Source organism: Lipotes vexillifer, unplaced genomic scaffold (assembly GCF_000442215.2).
Source record: "Lipotes vexillifer unplaced genomic scaffold, Lipotes_vexillifer_v1.1 scaffold639, whole genome shotgun sequence".
Lineage (NCBI taxonomy): Eukaryota > Metazoa > Chordata > Mammalia > Artiodactyla > Lipotidae > Lipotes > Lipotes vexillifer.
In genome coordinates this window covers 1,540,870-1,558,474 of record NW_006786377.1, presented here as the reverse complement: position 1 = coordinate 1,558,474, position 17,605 = coordinate 1,540,870, and the positions used below count along the sequence as shown (strand labels likewise).

The window sequence follows — 17,605 nt, the reverse complement described above, 5'->3', positions numbered from 1 at the left end:
CTTTCCCTAATATCAGTTGTCATCCTGTCCAACTGCTGTTTAAGTAAACTATTATATTGAAATTATTATATACATCTAGAAAAGTGCAGACTATAAGTGTACAGTTCTATGAATTTTCACAAACCGCACATGCCTGTGCTCCTGGCACCCAGATCGAGAAACAGAACATTCCCAGGACTCCGCAAGCCCCCTGGACTGCATCCCTTCCTTTCCAGAGATCACCATGGTACTGGCTTGCAAATGTCATAGATCACTGCTGACTGTTTTTGAGCTCTACAGAAATGGAATCATTCCTGATGTACTGTTCTGTGTCTGGCTTCTTTCACTCCCTCCAAGACTGTGACTGTTGCATGTAAAAAGAGCTGACCCTTTTTATCGCTGCATTGTATTCCACTGTCACCTGGTTTGTGGGTCTTGTCCATTTAAGCCTTTCTAGTGGGATCATAGTGGTGTCTCACTGCAGCTTTAATTTGCATTTCCCTGATGGTTAATTAGACTGAGCACTTTTCCCTATGCTTTCTGGCCACCTGGAGATCGTCTTTTGTGACCGCCTGCTAAAAATCTTTAGCCCATTTTCTACTGGAGTCTTTCCTTTTCTTATTGATGCATGGAGTTGTGTATATATTCAGGATAGGAATGCCTTTTAGTTCTGTGTATTGCAAATATCTGCTCCCATTTTGTGACGTGTCTGTCCCTTAATGGGTAAAAGCTTCCTTAATGATGCCTTTTGATAAACAGAAGCTCTTCATTTTATCGTAGTCTAATATATCAGTATTTTGCTTCATTGGAAAAGTTAGGGCCTTTGCTGTCCTATTTAAGAGATCTTTGCCTACCATAATGTTATGAATACATTCTCACATGTTACCTTCTAGAAGAATGCTATTCAAAGTGTGGTCCATTCAATGGCGTCATGAACTAGTTTGTCTCTACTTCATGATAAGAGAAAGATATTGCAAGTAAACGTTAAGAAATGTTATAGCAACTTGACGTTGACACGATATCCAACCAGTATTTTATTTTATTTTACTAAAATGTTGAGTTAGAAATTTAAAAATTAAAAAAAAAAAGGTTACACACTACAGATACTTTGAGAAGCACTGTTTCAAAACATTTTTTTTTTAACCTTCACATTTAGATCTACAATCCACCTAAACTTAATTACCATGTCCAGTGTAAGCAGGGGTCAAAATTCTTTTTTTATCTTCTTATTGACCCTGTATTATTTAGCGAAAAGATGATTTTTCATCCACTGTTGTGCAGTACAGTTTTTGACATAAGCGAAGTGTCCATGTAGGTGGGAGGGTGCTTCTGGCTTTGCATTCTGCACCACTGACCTATTTGGTGTCTGTGCCAATACCACAGTCTCATAATTGCTATAGCTTTCTAAGTCTCACTCTCTGAAAGGATACATGTCCTTCAATTTTTTTTTTTTTTGTGGTACGCGGGCCTCTCACTGTTGTGGCCTCTCCCGTTGTGGAGCACAGGCTCCGGACGCGCAGGCTCAGCGGCCATGGCTCACGGGCCCAGCCGCTCCGCGGCATGTGGGATCCTCCCGGACTGGGGCACGAACCCGAGTCCCCTGCATCGGCAGGCGGACTCTCAACCACTGCGCCACCAGGGAAGCCCGATGTCCTTCAATTTTATTCATCTTCTTCAAGGTTGCCCTGGCTATTCTTGACTCTTTCCATTTTCAATACATATTTTTTAGTACATTTGCAATATGTTTTAGAATGATCTTATCCATCTCCACCGAAGAACTTGCTGGGATATTTTAATGTAATTGTAACAAATGTACAGACCATTATTGTTGGTTATACATTCACAATGCTTTTGGTCCAGTAAAGTATTTTCTCCTACTTTATAATCAGTTTTGGTACGTGATTGCCAAAAATATAAAATTTGTATTACGTGGTCTGTCTTGAGGGCTTCTCCACAGCTAGACTGAGCTTATTGTATCTTTTTTCTGCACTGATTCTCTGTACAAACAAGAAGAGCCCCTCACTACTCCACACCACGTTCATTCTCATTCTCTCCTCTGTGCCTTTCCTCACACACTTACATTTAGAGTGTCTCCCATCCACTCCTCTTACCATTCCAAATTTTCAAAATCCATGTCTCCCAAAAGACCTGTTAGAGTCTCCTTGATCTTCCCACCACTGTAACCCATAATCACATTGCTGGGTTTTATATAATATGTTGGTAAGTCATCTACCCCTGAATCATATGTTAAAGAATAAGTGTCTATTTCAGCTGTGCACACAGTAGGTGCTCAACACATCTAGTTGAATTCATTCTAATTCATAATAGACAAAACAGTTATCTACGGGCTTCCCTGGTGGCGCAGTGGTTGAGAGTCCGCCTGCCGATGCAGGGGACGCGGGTTCGTGCCCCGGTCCGGGAAGAGCCCACATGCTGCGGAGCGGCTGGGCCTGTTTGAGCCATGGCCGCTGAGCCTGCGCATCCAGAGCCTGTGCCCCGCAACGGGAGAGGCCACAGCAGTGAGAGGCCCGCGTACCGCAAAAAAAAAAAAAAAAAACAGTTATCTTAATCATGAAGCAACCAGGGAAAAAAAAAAAAAGCTTCCTCATTCATTTAATCTCAGTGGATTTGACCAACCAGGCATACAGTGAAGTGAAAAACTTCCATTTCAGACTCACAACGTCTAAAACAGCTCTCTGAATGTTCGGCAGTAAGTGATGATGGAATTAGGAATCCTACAACTGTTCGTTTCCATTCTGTTAGAGTCAAGCCTCCCTATTCATGCTTCTGTTTACTCTCAGGGGAGAGTGGATATTTTTGGAAGGTTGCTATAGTTTTTAACTTCAAGATCCAGCAGCCAAACTTACTGGGGAATGGGGTTTTCTTTTGCGGTGATGTAAATGTTTTGAAACCAGATTGGGAGGGTGATTGTATGACATTGTGAAAGTACTAAAAGCCACTGAACTGTACACTTTAAAATGGTTAATTTCATGGGATGCAAATTTCACTTCCATCTAAAAAAACAAAAGGATCCAGCAGTTAAATATGTCTTTGCCCAATAACTGTCTCAGCTGGTGGCCAGATGCTTCCCTCCAACATCTGACTCAAAACTAAGGAGAGGAGATGAAATGTTGTTCCTCTTTGCGTTTCTGACTTGTGTTTACAAGGAGGGCATGTGTATGACCAGTTTGTGGTTTAGAGAAGATGCTTGAGCTTTTCTAAAATGACTCACTCTGGGGAGAACATGGAGCTCATGACTGGTTCAACACCAAAGGTGAACATGAATTTCATTGTGACTTTCAGAACTATCTACATCAGAGTTCACCTCAAACTTTGAGCTGTTATTTATATTAAAGAAACAGAACTGAAATAACCTCAGAGCTCTGCCTACTAACCATCACTGAGTTGATGTGGCAAAGACAACACATGCCCAGGAAGCATTAGCTGCCCGTGATAATGAAGGTCCTGATCAGAGGGCTCACCATCCAGAACAACAGCCACAAGTCAGCTTATGTACTGCATTGATGTCTTAAAATTAAACTTCTGATTCAATTTAAAGAGGGTAACAGGAAAGGCACAGCACTCCACCCAAATTCAGCAGGTTTAGACAAGTGTTCGGAGGAAAAATGTAGGAATTAGAGTAGCTCTCTAAAGAAACATTAGTACTTCCAAGAGAGTGTTGGGAAAAAATTAGCAATTCAAATATTTTTTATTAATTTTTAGAAAATACTAAAAGCATACTGGACTTTCTCACCCACATTCCACTGGAATTTAGAAAGAGTAATTCTATCGTATTGCTTGAAATTTTTAAAGTATCATTCCAGAAGCCAAGAACCAATTTAGATATTGTGATACCGTTAGCCTTCCATGTGGGCAGCGCTGTCCCAGAATTCACAGAATTTAGTTACAGACAGAAAAAGTAGGTCAGATGGAAAATGTTAGATTTGTGATGATACAAGAAATTATACATTATTTATATTTCTTTCCCTCTCATTAGCGTTAGTATAATTGTTAAAAGCTCCAATGATGGGTAATCATTGAATTAGCTATACCCCCTCATTGCTATAATTGTTAGCACTACCACTCTCAATTTAGAATGGGACAAAAGCCATGTGGTTGGGCTTAATTACAAGAAAAGTCGCAGGCTCATTTCTAATTCATAATACTTAGCTTTAATGTGCAATTCTGAGTTTTCTCCATTAAATCCCTTGAATAAAATAATACTTCTGCTCTACTTTCAGTTTGTGTTTTCAGACTAATACCTGAGAGGCAGGGTGATGCTGGTGATTGGGAGCTAATTTGCATTTTAATTAGGAACTCTGGAAGGTCAAGGCAGACTGCCAGGATCCTGCTTTCATACAGCTCCTAAATCCTGTGGGACCTGCTGAAGGGTCTTTGGGAGCTGTGGTCTGTCACCTGGGACACAAGAATGATCAGCCTTGAACAAAAGCACAGGTGACTGGAAAGTACCCGAAAGTACCCAAAAGCAGAGAGAGTCAAATTCTGTAAACCCTCTCCTGGAATGCTGGCTTCTGATAATCTAAGTCTGTGACACTCAAATTCACTTTAATCCAGTCTTTGGATAGTTTATGCCAAATCCTTTTTGGTTGCTTAAAAGAAGCTGTAGTCAAATGTATGGAAGTCCTCCTGCCCCTCCTGGTACAGTGAAGAGTTGGGGAGGGTGTTAGGCAGACAGAGCCCCAGGAGGCCCCTTCAGGTGACAGTAAGGTGGCTGTTGACAGTTAGAAAACTGGAGTACCAGTTAGAGAGGACTGTGGTGCTGCGGGGACACTGCATGGTAGTAGAGACCTAAGTCCCTGACTGTCCTCGTGATTGTCTTAATCCAAGTAAACAAAGGTTAACCTTAACTTTATATTTTCACTGCACCCTCCCCAAACCAGGTGGACTATGGGTGACTTTAGGATAGCAGAAAGACCCACAGAAGGTCATTTTACCAAAATAAGGCCTATAAATGGATGCTATACACTCTGATTTCTATCTTAAGAAGTTACAAGAGTGTCAGAAACCTGAAACCACTGTTTCTCAACATGCCGTCTCTAGATGAAATATTCTCATTTTTGTGTTATACTGCAAGGTCCTTTATTGTAAAATAGTACAATTTTATCTTAGACTACACATCCGAACAAGCAGTATATTCCAAGGTTATCCTGGGTTCCAAAACTACAGAGATGTTAAGTAGAAGCAAGATAAAGTACAGAGTTTCACTCTTAATGCTGGTAAATTACCCAGTATTTGATAACTACATAATTGCATCATGCTTTCATAACTCTTAATTTGCATTTAAAAATATCTTTCTTTTCCTCTGCCTTTGATAGGGTTGTCACATCCTCCTGAGTTCTGGCCGCAGCAGCGTTTTCCTGTACCACGGTGACTGAATATTTAGGTGACTGCACGCCTCAGTACCCAGACCCAGTTACACCTGATGATGCGTTAAGAGCACACCCGATAATGTTGCTAAAGCAGTAACCAGATTTAAGCTATGCACTTTCTTAGCGTGCATTTTAAGTTGATGCATTTTTTAACAATATCTGTCTGAGTTAGGTTAATGTAATCATCTCTGTTTCTCACCTCAAGCTGAAGCACTGTCCAGTGTCCCTTTTAAAAAATGATTCAAGTCTGGGAAAACCACACGATTACAACTTGGAACCCCTTATTCTTCAGCTGCTTCTTTGCCTGCTGGAGTCTGAGAGTTATTCTCTTCAGTGATAACGGGGAGGTGCTGGGCACACACTGGCTAAGTTTCTTCAAACAACAATACCCCAAGAAGGTAGACGTGGGGTACACTTTATTCTTACAACAATGGTTCAAAACAAAATAAAAAGAATGTGGCAACTATAAGGAAATGCAGTCTGTGTAATAAAAGTAAAAAAGCAACATCAAGGTCTGAATTTCCTTCTTTCCCTCTTATAGACCCCCTCCCTGAAGCAGTAATGGAAACAACCACCACTTGGCTTGGGATCTTGTTTACTCTGTAACAAGTGATACAGTAAAACGTGTCAGCCTGCTGTCTTATACACATGCTTGGCCAGCCGGTCATAAGAAAGAGTGCACCTATTTGATCATGCAGGAAACTGAAGTCATCGCTATTCTTACCTGGTGTTCAGCCATCTGGCTCTCAGTACTCCTGCCATGCTCTGGACTTTCACTGAGTTTCATCTCGATGGCCTCCATTTTCGTGGAGACGGACTGGAGGCAGTCCTGGTACTTCTGTTGGCGTTCCAACGCTTCGTAGAGTGTGCGCTGCTTTTCGCTGATCTAAAGAAGAAAAGGGATATTACCAAATACCCCCCAGCCCCTTATCTTCTAGATTATGACATTTCTTTCCTCACCGCTTTACCTCTGTGACCCAACAAAGGGTGTTCAACTGTATATGGGATGTGTACACACTATGCATTTATTTCATAAGACAATCGCTAAGGTAATCAGTGTTTGGTGGGCTAAACAATTCCACATTTCGAAGACTTACCACATTCTTTAAGGTTTCCCAAGAGCGCTGTAAATCATCCAGTTTAGCAGTAGCAGATGGCTCCAGTCTTGGTTCACAGAGCTCTTGGGGTGGCAGAGTGCTGGGGGGAATCCTGGAGGCATCCGTCTGCAACGACTCAGCAGGCAAGGCTTGGTAATAAGTGATGTCCTATGGGTGCAAAGCACCGTGTTGGATTCAAGAGGAAAACAAGGTTTAGGTCATGATGCTCTAGGTACTGCTTGCCATGTGGAGGAAAGGTTTAGGATTCACACCCATCCCAGGGGGCTACCAACTATCAAACTCCTGTGACAAGAAGGTCATATTAAAGCACGCTGTAGCTGCTTTAGAATTTTTTAGAATTGGTAAAAAAAATGTACAAATATTTCAAGTTGCCAAAACTCATTCCTATTTTATATTTGGTAAAATGGAAATATTGGGTTGGCCAAAAAGTTCGTTCGGGTTTTTCCACAACGTGAAATACATGTTTGAGTGGTATACATATTTAAAGACTGATTAACCAGCAAAAAAAGGAGAATCTAAATGATCTACTTCCTAAAATGTTGCTTAATGTGTTGATCAAAGTTTTGAATAATTTTTTAAAACCCTTGATTTAAATATATTTAGGTCTATAGAAAGTCTTTTTTCAGATATAGCCAGATCTTTAATATTTGTGATTTCATTATTCAGTAATTAATTTAAATATATTAATATTAATAAGGGAAAATGTAATGGGGAGGTGAAAACTACTCTAAGAAACAAATAATAGAGAGGTTTTCTCCTATTCGATTCCTGGAAGTACACAAGAAATAAAGTGAATACTGAAAAATGAAGCTTTTGAATTTTCTTATTTCTTGGATAATAAATAATATTACATATTTTATTAGTATTGATAATGGCATTACTATCTCAAGATACATAATTCATGTGTTTTTAATTGTTTTCATGGTTGTTTATCTGTATATTTATAGAAACTGAACTGGGACATAATGTTTATATTCTGGAAATTGCTATAATAAAGTTTACTACTTTCGCAGTTGCACTGTTTAAGATCAAAAACCTGAGCCTTATTGATAATAACGTCTTGGTAAAAAGTATTGATGAGAGGGGCTCCCCTGGTGGTGCAGTGGTTGAGAGTCTGCCTGCCGATGCAGGGGAAGCGGGTTCGTGCCCCGGTCGGGAAGATCCCACATGCTGCGGAGTGGCTGGGCCCGTGGGCTATGGCCCCTGAGCCTGCGCGTCCGGAGCCTGTGCTCCGCAACGGGACAGGCCGCAACAGTGAGAGCCCCGCGTACCGCAAAAAAAAAAAAGTATTGACGAAAGCCCCAGACACCTGGGAAACCAAGGAAACAGCAGGAAGGAGCCTGGTGTCTTGGGAGTCTGTACCAGGGCAGGAGCAGGGTGGTGGAATACAACAGAATGAGTTCAGACAGGAGTCTGCCACTGGAGGTGTCAGGACACCTGAGACCCCAGGAGAAATTCTCCTTCCAAGTAGCTACAGAATTGGAGCAAGTCACTCACATCTCATGCATGGGTTCCCTCATCTGCATAACACTGGGTGGTTTTGAGATTAAGTACAGTGATGTTTGAGTGGCCATGAGACCTTCTACCAATTTTGTTGCTGTTGCTGAGGCTTCTAGGTAAGTCCCAGCATTTATTGATGACGTTGAAGCATGGAGACTGGTTCCTTTTCATTCCTAGCCCTGTCACTCATCTTGAGTAGATTATCTTGGTATTTTCAAGTCCTTGACAGGCTTATATCCATTCATCTTCACCCACTTCCACTCCTTGAACATGATAGGCTGTCATCACTGAATGGATTCACCCCAAGTGTATTTCTGACTGTGTTTAAGTTATGTAAACCCTTCTCTTGCCAACTGCTGTGTTTCCTTTGCCCCTTGAACCTCTGCTTCAGCCACTTGGAAAACCCCAACCATGACTCAATGCAACTTTTCTTTCCAGTACGCACACACACGCTCAAAGCCCTTGAGGAGATACTCCTGCAAGTTCTCAAATTGTCAAGGCTGTCTTTATTCAGACTCACCTCTTGATTAAAGAGGACCCTCCTACCGACTCCCACAACCTCATCCACCTTCAATTTTGCAAGGGTCTTGGTCCATTAATACCTACTCCCTCTTCACTGTCCTTCTCCTCGGCACGTAAATAAAGCCAAATTTTTTCCATCTGAAAACGCCTACACACTCTTTTCTGATTTTCTTCTTGCAGGATATCCCATATTGGAAAGTTCTACATATCAATATGTGATGGCTCTTCATACACAAATACATTCGGAATCATCATTTCTTCCCTGTCCCTTTGGCTTCATAATCCAGTTTCTGAAAATGGTAGTTTACACTTAATATGTTCACTTTCTCACCCTCAGTCCACTTCTAAGTAGCCAATTGGGCTTCGAATCTACCGACTCCACTGCAAATGCTCTGGCCAGTCAGCAGTGGCTGTTTTCCGTGATATAAAATGATTATTTTTCGGATCTTCTCTTGCTCGGTGCCTCACTAGCATTCAACACCACTGACCATCCCTTTTTGGAAAGACTTTCCTTTTCATCTCTGCTCTCCTGCCAGCTCTCTAGTCATTCAATCTTTCTCTTTTGTAGTTTGTCTTTTATCCTCGTTCTTAAACATTGCTGTACTTTTATGCTCCAGACTCACATATCCTGTTGTACAAGTTTATCCCACAGCCTTCAAACTCCATACTTCCAAAAAAAAAAAAAAGAAAAGAAACCCCTGACATCTAGGATGAGAAATGGATTTAGGAAAAATGAGGAAGTATTGTCCATCTTTCAGTGAACGGAACTTCTAATCACCTTACTTGGGATTTATTCTCTATTTCTGCTTTCCCTTACCACCCCTGCTGATGTAAGGATGAAGGTCTATACCCTTGCCAAAACACTGGTTCAATCTCACGTTACACCAACAACTTCCTAATTCTCAGGTTGCAAACTGGCAGCCTGCAGGTTGCCTCTAGCCTGCATACATTTAGCTTGGTTTATACAGTGTTTTAAATTGTGTAAAATTTCTCTTCATCCAGAGAGGGAGCTTTCGTAAGAGTCCCGATTCATGGCTTCTCTTGCAAACCAGAAGGTAGGTAAGACAGGATTCTGCGTCCAAACAGCTACAGTAATTCTAACGGGGGAGAGGCTGCCTCGTTCATGTGGGGAGGTGCTGTCCAGGTGCCCACCGTCCCTGCGCTGTTTCTCTCATTTACATCACCAGTCTGGACCAGACATCAGAGTGTGCAACTTCTGTCCCTCACTAGCTTTCCTGGGCTCTGGATTTGTCTATCTCCATTCTCCTGCCCACGCTGATCCAGAACGACCTGTTCTAAAAGTCACTTCTGGGTAGACCTTCTAGTTAAATTCCTTCAGTGGTTAAGGATTAGCTTCTGGACAAAGTTCAAATTCCTCTGTGTGGCACTCAAGGTCCATCAGGGTGTGTTTCCTGTAACCTTCTCAGTTTCGTTTCTCCTCCCACCTCCTCCTCCAAATCTACGTTTCTCCAATCACACTGCTATTACTTACAGTTGCCTCGATGGGCCATTTTCCTTCCTTCTGCCTGAAAAACTTCACATCACTCTAGTGCACTCCAACTGTACCTACCTTCCCCTGCTTTAAAACAAAAGAGGGACATTCTTGACCCACTGAACTCCAGCCTTGTTTAGGTACTTACTGTGTCCTTCCTTAACACTGTGCTTCCCACTTTCATAGCACTTGTCCCACTCCATGGTCATCATTCACCTGCTCTCACACAGACTATGAGTGCCTTAAAATCTGTGGAAGTGTCTTTGATCCTGAGCGTATCATGGAGTATTTGGCAAATAACAGGCAAGTATATACATTCATAAAAAATGGTATATGTAAAAGCACTTTTGTAAACTGTATTGTTTTGTATACACAGGAGGTGGTACCATTACTGTCTACAAGGAAAAGCAAAACGTCCTTTAATGTAAAAAACTTAAATTAAATACTCTATAATAAATAAAGGTTCCCCAAAAGAATAAAATACATTTGTCACAAAAAAATCTGTTTTCTGGCTTGTGTGTGTGTGTGTGTGTGTGTGTGTGTGTGTGTGTGTGTGTGTGTGTGTTTCAGGTCTATTAGACAGGAAAGACAACCCTTGGTTTCCTAAAATAATTTGAAAATATATCACCTTTTGTAGATTAATAATTTGCATCTATTTGAGGAATACATAGAGTCAATAAAATAAATCAATCAGTCCTATAAGTAACTACTAAATAAGGGCAATATTTGGCATAGTGAAGAATCACCCTTAGAAATATGTCTCTTGTTGGTTATGTGTCTATGTTATGGGAGTTATTATCCATCAGATTCCTAAGGAATTAAATTTGGAAAACCACTGCTACAATTTGATTAGCTTTTTCCAGTCTAAAATGTACTTTCAAAATTAACCCCACATTTAACTTTCACCATTTTGTGAATTAGGTAGCATTGCTTCCCATTACAAATGAGGGACTTTCTGGGTACATTCAGCTTAGAGGAAGAGCTGGGACCCATTCTGAGCTTTTTAACCCGGAACCGGGGGTTCTACCCATTACACTACCACTCTTTTCAAAATTCTACTGCCCTCAGCTCTTCTGAGGAGAAGCCCAAACCTTGGCTTGCTTTTAATAAGATCAAGAAGCCTGCAGCAAGTTCTGTGGCTGCCTCGTTATTTCTACCCTCAAGTAAACTAAACTGTTATCACATTTCAGCTAATAACTACTGTCAGAGAGAGAACACACTGACTGCAGGGGATCAGTTAGTTATATAATGCAGATCTACTTACAGAAGCGGCAAGCACACAGCCTTTTTTTCACAGCTGCGACTTTATAAAGCCGTTATATTTGGCCGCTCCTTGAAACAGCTGTGCACATTCTGTACAGTGTTTTGAGTCTGCAAACTGGAACTTATGGGAATTCTAAATGTTCTCAGTTTCAAGAGAAAATTTTGTAGATCCAGGCATCACTGGCCATGTTGCAGTATTTGTTCATTTTCCTCTGTCTTACATCACTGGACAACATAACATGTGGCTGGAACGATGGGATCGATTTGTCTAACACCAACCATTATATTTTTGCTTTCCAACAGCTTCCTGCGAGTATAGCTGCCTGACATGAACTAAATGAAGAATTTTTTCCCCCTAATTTGCAGTTCCATATGTAAGTATGTTAGGTTAACAATGTGATTTAAATTGATGTTGATATGGGCAGAGTAGAGTGTCAAAACGGGATTAAGACAAAGCACAATTTTGCTCATAATTTTGGGATTTGATTGAGCTGGACAGTTAAAGTAATCATAATAAAAATGTTTGCATATTTTACCATTTACAGAATACTTTCACATGTACACGGAAAGACACTTCACAAGATGCAGCACTGAGACTTATAATTTTAGGAAAGGAATACTCTTCCCAAGTGTTAGTCCAAAGGTCCGCGTTCATTGTTCAATTTGAAAATGTTAAGAACATTAAGCACATTATATAGGATACATATTTCTTACACAATAGAAAGCTGATTCTAGCCATACTTCTATGATTCTAACGACATCTGTGACCACAGGGAAGAACACATCCTCAAAGAATGAGTAATTCATACTTTAAAATCAGAATTTGGAGAACTGTTTTCCAAATGCTCCAGAACACTGTGAACTTTTTTTTTTTTTAATTTCCTCTCATCACTTTTGTTATTATTCATCTTATGGCCACTTTTTCTCTAGATTACAAGGTGCTTGAGGGCAAGGGCCACTGCTGTCTCCGCCTTTGTTACATCTCTGGGACCCAGCACAGGGTTTTATGCCCAGCAGGTGCTCACAGTGTATCTGATGAATGCATGAATTGATATGTTCCCTAAAGCTACATAGATTTTTACCAAGAGAATTGTTTGTTTGTTTGTTTGTTTTCGGCCCTGCCACACAGCTTGCAGGATCTTAGTTGCCTGACTAGGGAATTCCCTCCAAGAGAACTGTCTTATCTAAAGGTTTCTTTGTTTCTTTTTCCCCTTTTGGGGGGAGGTAGGTTCTTTTTATCACAGAAATCCTATTTTGAATGCTTTTGCTTTAAAATAAAAATAATATGATTGATTTGTAATACAGCTTATAGAACACTTGCAATGTTCAATGCTTCTCCCTTGATAATAAATTTTAACTTCTTTGAACACTGGTAATTTCATGATAAGGTAATTAAAATATTTTTTTAGTTTTTTGGCTAAAGGACAAAAAAAGAAAGTATTATTCAAAACGCATTAAAACAATTTTGGTTATTGTAAAAGCATCTTTTTGAACTCTATCCAATATTTTTCATGAAAATTTTTGACATATTTAATTTAGTATAATCTATATTTAATATAGTGTACACAAAAAAGACACCTCATAACAGCGAGCTATGGTCCCCATTTTATAAAAAATAAAATTTAAGATTATTGAAAGATAAGTAAGAAAACTCAAAATGCAAATCTACTTAGGCAGTCCAAAATATACACTGACAGCCTTTAAATTTGTTGGCAATTAGCAAATAAAGAAAAAGTCTGATACAGTGAACATAAATTTTCCATCTTAAAAATCTGAGCTGGTAAGCGTCAAAACTATGTTCAGTGAAAATGTTAAAACAGCAAATAGAATCATGTTATTTGACAACAGTGACACGAACATTTCATTTTCTGTTAGGATGCAGTACTCCATTACAGACAGCTGTCAGAAACTAAAGCCATAATGCCTTAAAACAGGCCCTTCTCCAGCTATCATTTCTGTGACCTAATTTTTGCTCATCTCATTTCAGTAGCCTGGGAGAGGAGATGGTGGGTTAAGCCACTATAGGTCTCACATGACAATCACAGTTTGTGCAACTATCACACCTAACGGTGTGTTTCTCAAAGTCTACGATTCATACCCATAATCTCATAAGAACAGAGAATGGAGCCCTGCATCCCTTCAGAGATCTTAGCTGGAGGAATGCCAAGTGGCCGGTACCTGGTTAATGGAAGCATCTGTATTAGCCACAGGTGAAGGGGAGCGACAGGCAGGTGGAGAGGAAATCTCACTGTTGGTTCCCTCCTCCCCAGACTCCTCAGTGACCGGTGACAGCAAAGTGTGACAGCGACCTGCAGTCATCTGTCACATAAAATGTTGTCCAAAGGACATGAAAATTGGTTAGCTATGTTAACAAAAGACCTGGTCAGGCACGCACAGGCCAAAACAGAGATAACTATACAACAAAAGTTAGAATTACTGAGACCCAAATTTACATACAAATTCTGTGTTACTATCTGAAAATTTTGTCCTCACGTGAATATGCTCCTAGGGACCATTTGTAAGATAAACAGGGATAAGGGATGCACGTCACATTATAGGGTGTTCTTGTTGATGAATTATCTCTTTATTTTCCTTTTCTTGATTGATTGTATCTTTATAAATTAAAATGAATCATACAAATGAGGGAAGGGTCTATGAAATAAAGCTTGGTCTTTTGTGGATATTTCAAATTCCAAATATTCTAGCAAGATAAATGCACCCAGAGTAATATATTGCCAAAAGAGTCCAGGTATGGTTATACACTACCCAAAGCACAGTACATTATGTGTGGAAAATATACAGCACTGAAAAACACTGAGTTATCAAACTAATTAACGCAGTTTAGATGCAAAGTTATGAGGAAATAATGTTGCAGAGAGAAATTAATGGAACTTATTTTAATCCAAAGGTAAACTTTGGATTTTCTATTTTCTTATTTGTCTAATAATAGCTTTCCTTCCATAATTTATTAAGCATTTACACAACAGAATACACAAACATAGTCAGCCAGTGCTTCAGCTGGAAAAACACACAAAACATATATGTAGCATGATTCTCCCATTCCCCAGAAAATTAGAAAACTTTGCAAAGGAACTGTTCTGAAGCTCAGAGCTTCTGAGTATTATTGCTAAATTATAAACAAAGGCAGGGCCAACTTTCAGCACGTTAAGTAATTCAGGAGTCTCAAACAAATAGCTTCATTTCAACTGTCACTGTTTACAGCGTCAAAGATTGGCCTTGGCCCAAAGGTAGTCAGAGAGTTAAGGGGACTGTTCCTGAGTTCTAATCTGCAAGACCGAGCACTGATCCCTAAACCAGGCCATGGAGAAGAGCCCAAAGCCACTAGGCAGGAGACAGTCAGAAGAGAGCGAGCTGGCACCCACCAAACTGGCCTTGACCCTTACTTACCATGACCACAGAGGGGTGGGCCGAGGTCGCGGGGAGGAGCTCCCCGTCCAGGTTCTCCATCCCCTCCGCCAGCCGCTCCACGTCGGTCACCGTCAGCAGCATGGTGGCGTGCTTGGCTTTCACGGTCAGCATCTTGCACTTGGAGTTCAAAGAAACGATCTGCTCCTGGTAGCCCTTGATTTTCTGAGCCAGCTCCTGAGGAAACATTCCCGCCCCCCCGCGCCCCGGGTGTCACAGCAGCATCCGAAGGAAACAGAACTAGTAGCGTTCATCTTCCTCCGGGGCTGGCCAATGAAATCTCAGGGCTGCGCCAGACGGAGCGGCGGGGAGGCAGGATGTGGACGGTGCGAGCGCGGAGCCTGCCTGCCGCGCTCCCCGAGCCAGACCACAGCGCGGCGGGGCCGGAAGGGGTGCTGCGGCGCGCGCGGCTGCAGAGACAACGCCAGGCGGCCGGGGATTCTAATCCCGAGAGGCGCTCCGCGCCGCATCGGAATTTATGGGAAGTTAAGCCCTGACAACTTTCTTGAAAATGCCTAACGAATCTAAAATTGCCAGATGGTTCATGCCAGGCAAATTAGGTCATGTGATGACTAACACTGCCAAAAACGCAATGCTCAGCTCTTACCCTCCGGAATATGTCAAACAGAGCAGTCATTTGTGACAGACGCATCACAAAGTAAACTGCTCCTAATTCCTGTGACCCAGGGAGCTGCTTTTTGGCAGATAAGGTGAATATCACTTAGGAAACCCTTATTTTTTTATGCAGATTACACCCCAAATAAAATTTTGTACATTCATGAAAATTTCCCTCATGTATGCCATCATGCCTCCAATGATTCTGATGCCTCAAACTAGAGCTTTGAACTTGAAGTTTGGTTCAATTTTAATGGCTTTTAAATTTCTTTGTTGTTGAAAAAGATTGTTTTCAGAGACAGAAGTTTTAAAACTTTTCCAAAGAGCTAACTGACAATATATTCTCAACAGCACATAGCTCTTAAAAAATGTAATATATTAAAATATTAAAATCCTAAAAGAATAATCTAAAATGGTAACTCTAAAATGTTAAATTTATACTTTCTTGCTTAAAAGATGCATACATAAGTTAAAAAATGAAGATTTAAACATTCATTCTTTTTTATTACATTCATGTAAAACATTAACCCTAAAAGTACAAAACCACTATTTTTTTCCTATTCTTTTTATTTGGTTCCTTCACCTGAAAAGCTGTCATTTAGCGTTTGTACAGAACACGTTTTGTGAGTCTTTTCACAGGCTCCAGACGCGCAGGCTCAGTGGCCATGGCTCATGGCCCCAGCTGCTCCGCGGCATGTGGGATCTTCCCGGACCGGGGCACAAACCCGTGTCCCCTGCGTCAGCAGGCGGACTCCCAACCACTGCGCCACCAGGGAAGCCCTTTGTAAGTCTTTAAAATGATAATGTGTGTATACACACTCAAACTAGAGCTTTGAACCTGAAGTTCAGAAACAAAATGACAAGAGCAAAATGATACATGTATGTATATGTACATGTGTATGTGTATATGTACACACATACCACTTTGCTATTGTTGTCATTTTGTTTCTCCCCTCCCAACCAAAACTGACTGGGTGGGTGGAAGGGAAAGCAGTCCAGCAGAACTCAGCCAGCATCCTGTCTTCTTTCTAGTACAGAAGTACAGGAATTTTTTAAGCAAGGATTTAAAAAGTAGAAATCATGGGTTTCCCTGGTGGCGCAGTGGTTGAGAGTCCGCCTGCCGATGCAAGGGACACGGGTTCGTGCCCCGGTCCAGGAAGATCCCACATGCCGCGGAGCAGCTGGGGCCATGAGCCATGGCCGCTGAGCCTGCGCGTCCGGAGCCTGTGCTCCGCAACAGGAGACGCCACAACAGGGAGAGGCCCACGTGGCCCAAAAAAAAAAAAAAAAAAAAAAAAAAGGAAAAGTAGAAATCATCAGTTCTTTACTTTTCACTGTTACAGATACTTACTTAGTTAAACCTAATAGGATTTTTATAATAGTGATTAAATAGCTATTTACCACATCTGGTCTAGTGCCTAACACACGAGTACTCTATAATAATTGGTAAATGTGTACACATGGAAGTCATCTACCAGCGCACCGGACCCCTTGAATTCTCTGTTTTCATAGGACAAATCACTAAGCCTCCTTACCATGGCTTGCCCCATCTGGTAGATTTGAAGACTCTGTGTGAAGTGGAGTTAGTCTTAGGCCTCCCATCCTTTGTGCCTACGTGGATGGTCATGACCCCGACTGCAGTACCCTGCCCAGCACGCTGACAGCAAACGCCCATTTCCTAAATCGATGTTCTCAAGTTATTGTATATAAAACTCATCTAGGGGACTTCCTTGGCAGTCCAGTGGTTAAGACTTCGTGCTTCCAATGCAGGGGACGCAGGTTCAATCCCTGGTCGGGGAACTAAGATCCCACGTGTCGCTCGGCACAGCCAAAAAAATTTAAAAATAAATAAAACACTAGTAGCAATATTTTTTTTTAAAAAAAACAACTCATCTGAGTTGTTTGTTAGAAATGTAATACTGGTCTAGGCTTCAAAAGTTTTCAATTTACTAGGCTTATGAGAATCTGCATTTTATGGTTAGTTCATGTAATTCCCTTGGAGAAACATCTCTCGAGAACTTTCTTCTGTAAGAATAATCCTGCCTATATCCCATGAACTTTGTGGCTTAGTGGTCAAATTTGCTAAATCAAAATGGAGCACTAAGAGGGTTAATGTGTTCCCCAGTCTCAGGAAGCATTACGTATTTTTAGTTTATACTGAGTATTTCTGAAAATGATTACAAAGGATGAGTGTACAGGTGGGAATTTCAGGCACAGGAGTAGGCCTTCTGCGTCACGTGGAAAGCAAAGAGCTCTGAGTATTCTCTCCTATCATTTAAAAGTGACAGGATAAGGTTTTT

At 41.0% G+C, this 17,605-nt stretch overlaps 1 protein-coding gene across 1 annotated transcript in view; it reads right to left on the bottom strand.

Annotated features, from left to right (window-relative positions):
- SYNE1 (spectrin repeat containing nuclear envelope protein 1) overlaps positions 1-17,605 on the bottom strand; it is a 385,453-nt gene that overhangs the window by 154,206 nt on the left and 213,642 nt on the right. Inside the window, exons 89-92 of the mRNA XM_007458743.1 lie at positions 14,673-14,867; positions 13,443-13,583; positions 6,467-6,634; positions 6,094-6,255 (exon numbers count right to left, since the gene is read on the bottom strand). Coding sequence (XP_007458805.1) covers positions 6,094-6,255; positions 6,467-6,634; positions 13,443-13,583; positions 14,673-14,867 — 666 coding nt within the window. The remainder of the gene's footprint in view (positions 1-6,093; positions 6,256-6,466; positions 6,635-13,442; positions 13,584-14,672; positions 14,868-17,605) is intronic.